This window comes from Notamacropus eugenii, chromosome 5 (assembly GCF_028372415.1).
Source record: "Notamacropus eugenii isolate mMacEug1 chromosome 5, mMacEug1.pri_v2, whole genome shotgun sequence".
Taxonomy (NCBI): Eukaryota; Metazoa; Chordata; class Mammalia; order Diprotodontia; family Macropodidae; genus Notamacropus; species Notamacropus eugenii.
The window spans coordinates 10,894,648-10,899,705 of NC_092876.1; the positions used below are offsets into that span (position 1 = coordinate 10,894,648).

At 48.4% G+C, this 5,058-nt stretch overlaps 1 protein-coding gene across 2 annotated transcripts; it reads left to right on the plus strand.

The window, feature by feature from the left end:
• Window positions 1–651: 651 nt before the first annotated feature.
• On the plus strand, window positions 652–3,904 carry LOC140503323 (platelet glycoprotein VI-like). Of its 2 annotated transcripts, none has more exons than XM_072607207.1 (6): window positions 652–835; window positions 1,128–1,163; window positions 1,483–1,833; window positions 2,242–2,529; window positions 3,463–3,507; window positions 3,652–3,904. In XM_072607207.1, exons 1-6 carry the CDS (start codon window positions 802–804, stop codon window positions 3,864–3,866), a joined length of 969 nt encoding a protein of 322 aa, XP_072463308.1. In that variant the 5' UTR covers window positions 652–801; the 3' UTR covers window positions 3,867–3,904. The 2 variants fall into 2 exon arrangements, with proteins under 2 accessions (XP_072463308.1, XP_072463309.1); XM_072607208.1 differs by having other exon boundaries at window positions 653–835; window positions 1,549–1,833.
• Window positions 3,905–5,058: the final 1,154 nt, after the last annotated feature.

Genomic DNA, 5,058 nt, shown 5'->3' on the forward strand with positions numbered 1-5,058 from the left:
ATGAGAAAGGAAGTTTCTTAGTTGAACAGGTTGTAAGCACAATAAGACAAGAGAATTGACAAAGTGTCAGTTGAAATTACAGTCCCAGGATATCTATCTCCCGCATATCCATAAGATACCAAGATAAGAAAAACATTCACTATTCAAGACAGTGTCTGGTCCCAGACACCCTGTCCTTTAATGGTTACAAACAGGAAGAATGTTCCAAGTCAGCCACATCCTGACACAGGAAAGGGGCATTTTGAGTTCACTCAGAGAGCAAAGCATGTCTGGTGGATCACTTGAGGCTTTGGCTCTGATTGGGGTTCAGATGATCTAAAATGATTATAACATGACATAATGTGTTCATAAACAACAGGGAAGACAGATGCCATTACTCAAGATAGTGGGTAACAAGGGATAAATAAAAAGCTAAGGGAACTGTCCAGTAGGCTAGATCCTTGGCATAAGAATGTTCCCAGTCAGCAAAATCCAGCAGGAGACCCTACAGCCCTTTACAGGATTGAACATGGAGCCAGCTCGTTGTCCAACTTGTCTATGCCTTGGGACAAGTTCATCTGTCCTGTCTGGCCACCCCTCCCTGCCTCAGCCAGGTGAGGCAGCACAGTGGGCTTCTGTGTCATCACAATAGCACCTGCAGGTAGTGAGGGGGGTGTTGCTAGGAGGATGACACAGGGTCCAAGAGGGAAGGAGGTTATGAGGCGGAAGCTCTGAACCTGGCCATCGGAGAGGAAAGGACAGACCTACCACCGGCCTCAGTCCATCTACTGCCCACATCCAACATCCTCACGGTTCAGGAACATGCCGGTGTCCTTGGTAACACTGCTCTGTCTTGGTGAGTTCTAGAGGATTCATGGATGGGAAGTGGAGTCACAGATCACACAGCACAGGGTGCTCTAAGCCCACACTTAAATCCTACCTATGATGATTTCCCTGTGTGACCTTGGGCAATCATTTCACCTCCCAGGTCTCAGTTTCCTCATCTGTTAGATGACCTCTCAGGTCCATTCCAGCTCCACTGCTATCATCCTAGGACCAGAAGGCCTCTTCCCAGAGTGGGTAGGGGGCCTAGGGTTTGGTTGTGGGTGGAGGGAACCTCTCTTTTCTCACTGCATCCTCTCTGACAGGGTTGTGTTTGAGCCAGAGCATCATGGCACAGAAACGTGAGTACTTTCTCTCAAACCCCCTTTCCTGCCCCATAGCTTAGCATGGAGATAGCTGCTCCCAAGGGCCCAGGGTATTGAGAATTGGGGTGCCCAGCATCTAGACTCTTTAAAGAGCTGAGGATGGGAAATATATGGAGTGAACCAATTAATTAATCAGGGACCTATCTCCTGGGATAGATTGGAGGGTGGGCATCTTGACCGAAGGGCATTCCATCTGGGAACCAAGTGAGGGGACCACTCCTTGATCCCAAACCCAAGTCAGGCTGTGCCCTAGTCCCCAGTTGACCCCCCTAATAGAGACTTCTTTATTTTTGAGGGAGACCCAGAGACGCTCAGGGAGAGGTACCCTTGAAATGGCAGGCTCTATCTGCTTCACTTCCAGACACACTTCCCAAACCTTCCTTGTGGGCTGTGCCTGGCACTGTGATCCCCTGGGGGAAGTCCGTTATTGTCCGCTGCCAGGGTGCAGAAGAGGCCCACAGGTTCCTTCTGGAGAAGGATGGGACCACAGAGCTAAGAGACATGCTGGAAGTACCTGGGCCCTGGAAGGAGGCTGAGTTTTTCATTGCAGACGTAGCAGCAGAGTCAGCAGGTCGGTACCGGTGTCGATACCAGACACAAAGCCACTGGTCAGAACTCAGTGACCCCTTGGAGCTGAAGGTCACAGGTGAGGGGGATGGGCCTGGTTATTCCCCTCGCTCATGTCCTCCCTTCTCTTTAAAGGAGAGTAAAGGAATCCTAGCTTAGGGAATCACAGGAAAAATATAGCTAGGGGGGCATCTATTCCAAACTGTTCACTCTACAGGTGAGGAAACTGAAGCCAAAAGGGGAGGTGATTGGCTTAAAGTCACCCTCCTAGTTAGGGGCAGTCCTGAGATTCCTCCTAGAAAATCTGCCCCCAGCCTATTGACCTCTAGGCTCTGACCTCAGGAGATGGGACAGAAGTGAGAGGAATGGTAGAACACAATCCAAATTTCAAGGAGGGAGGGAGGAGTCATAGACATCTCCCTGGGACAGGATGTGAAGATGAGGTCAGAGCTCTACTTCATTCAGGGATTCCCTTCCCTCCCTCTAGGATTGCACCCCAAACCTTCCATCTTGGCCATCCCGGGCTCCACCGTGGCTATAGGACAGGATGTGACCTTGCATTGTGAGTCACAACTTGGCTCTGACAAATATGTTCTCTATAAGACAACGGGGGCCAATGCACCCTACGCCCTGATCTCCACTGATTACCTTGCCAACTTCCCATTCCGTGCTGTGACCAAATCCCATGCTGGCACATACCTATGCTACAGCTTTGATAGTGACTTCCCCTACCTCTGGTCAACGCCCAGTGATACCCTGGAGCTCAAGATTTCAGGTAAGGAGATGGGGTGGGGAGGATCCCCAAGCCCAGTGTATCAGTGAGCCCCCCAACATACACAGGGAGGGCTGCTATCACAGGTTCTTAGATCTGTATTCACAAAAGGAAAGGCAACTTTTAAGGGGTTAATAATCACATTAATCAAGCACATATATCATTCACCTAGTTCAGGGGAGTCAACACCATGAACTTCAAAGAAAATACAGAGAAATTAAAAGTCAACAGACATGGCTTTCGCTGCCTGAATTCAAGAGAATTCCAACTGTCTGACCATAGTCACAAGAGAGGGAAGCACTACCTCTGGGGGTGGGGCCTGAGTTCTCATGCCAAATAAGCATTTCCAGTCAAGCCCCAACATAAAACCTCACCCTCAGAGTCTTTGCACACATTTAGAGCATAAGGGCATCACATCCTTTGAGAACCAGTGCCTCATTAACAAAAGTGGACCTTCCTACAAATCTTCCTAGGCCCAACAATGGGTGGAAAAGATCCCCCTCAGTCACATTCAAATAGAGGCATTATACTTCTTGATTATACTAAAACAAAAGCAGCAAAAGATTCTATTTTACTTGCTGTTGTTACATCCAGCCCCAGGTCCTCTGAATTGCTAGGTGAATATGTTCCACAGGTTCTGAGGACTGACTGCTGTACAGGGTCCTTCCCAGAGATCAGCAGAGCTCCTAGGGGGTGTGCAGGCAAGGGACATGGTCTGTAGGAGGTCCATTATCACCTGGGGTGGGGGGGGGAAGCTACAAGAAACCAGGGCCTTTTCCTCCCCATGCTATTCCTCAATCTGTCCACAGCTCCACCCTTTCCCAGCCCCCAGTAGATCAATGACTTACATAGTTCAGTGAAACCAGGAATATAGAGACCCAGAAGAGAGAGGAGAGGTAGCCCCAGCTTCTCATCCTTCTCTTTTTCCCCAACCAGGAGGCAGTGGGTCAAAGGACTTGGGTCATGAGACTCCAAACTATGGTGAGTGACCACTGATGGGCATCTGGAGACAGAGCCTGGCTGTCTGGGAGGACGTGGGAGGAAATGATGGATCTGGGTCTCCTGATGGGTAATTGTACCAGTAATGGCTTCTTGTCCTCTATTTCCTTTCTTTCCTTCTCCCAGAGTATGTGTCTTCATACTATAACTTCACCAGCCTCCGGCTAATATTGATTGCTGTAACTTTGGCCATCTTGGGGGCTCTGATAAATGAAGCCTGGCACCATGGGGGGTCAACCCAACAGCAAGTAAAGAAACCTCTTAACTTGTTGGAGGAACCAGAAAAAAAGGCAGAACTGACAACAGATGAACCTCTGGAAGATCCCCATAATGGTCCCTAAGCCACAGATGGAATGAACCAATAAAAAATCTGGGGGAATTTCTTGCCTGATCACCTGGGGTCTAAGGGCCTTCCACTTGGGAGCCCAGGTGAAGGGAGCCCTTTTTGAGTCCATCCCCAAGGCAGGCTGCCCTGAGCTCTGAGCTGCTTTCTCTCCCTGGTTTCCCTGTTCTTGTCCCAGGGACCAGCATCTTCTCAGTATCCCAGGCCAGACATTCAATGAGTTGCCCCATGGACAATGAATGCAAGGAGGGTATCCAAGAGCTAACTAACCAAGGTTAGTGCAATCAGTGGCTGCTGATGGTCAAAGGACAACATGCCAGGAGTGTTCACAGGCAGAAGCAGCCCAGTTCCACAGTCTCAGCCCTGGTCAGCATGGCCAGCTCAGACCTGGGCATCCTGCTCCTAGCCCATACTCACCTCCTTTGTTATCTGACCCACCTAGTGTCTTAGGTGGGCAAGCATCAGTCCTGAGGCAAAAGCGACATTCTTTTTTAAAATTATTATTATTAATTTATTTTAGTTTTTAGCATTCACTTCCACAAGATTTGAGGTTCCAAATTTTCTCCCCATCTCTCTCCTCCCACCTCAAGACAGGCGCATTCCGATTACCCCTGCCCCCAATCTGCCCTCTCTTCTATCACACATTTCCCCCCTTCTCTTATCCCCATCTCCTCTATTTTCTTGTAGGGCAAGATAGATTTCCATATCCCATTGCCTGTATGTCTTATTTCCCAGTTGTATGTAAAAACAATTTTTAACATTCATTTTTAAAACCTTGAATTCCAACTTCTCTCCCTCCCTCCCTCCTCACCCACCCCACTGAGAAGGCAAGCAATTCAATATAGGTTATAGTGCAGTTATGCAAAACACAAAAAACAGTCATCCTGTCCTGCCCCCTAATTATTCTGTTTTCTCTTTTGACCCTATCCTTCCTCAAAAGTATTTACTTCTAATTACTCACTCCTCCCATTTGCCCTCCCTTCTATCATCCCCTCACCCCCCTTACTCCTTTCCCCCCGACTTTCCTGAAAGGTAAGATAGAGTTTGATACCAAATTGAGTGTGCATGTTATTCTCTCCTTAAGCCAAATGCAATGAGAGTAAAGTTCACTCTTTCCCTCTCATCTCCCCCTTCTCCTCCATTGAAAAAGCTTTTTCTTACCTCTTTTGAGAGATAATTTACACCTGTCT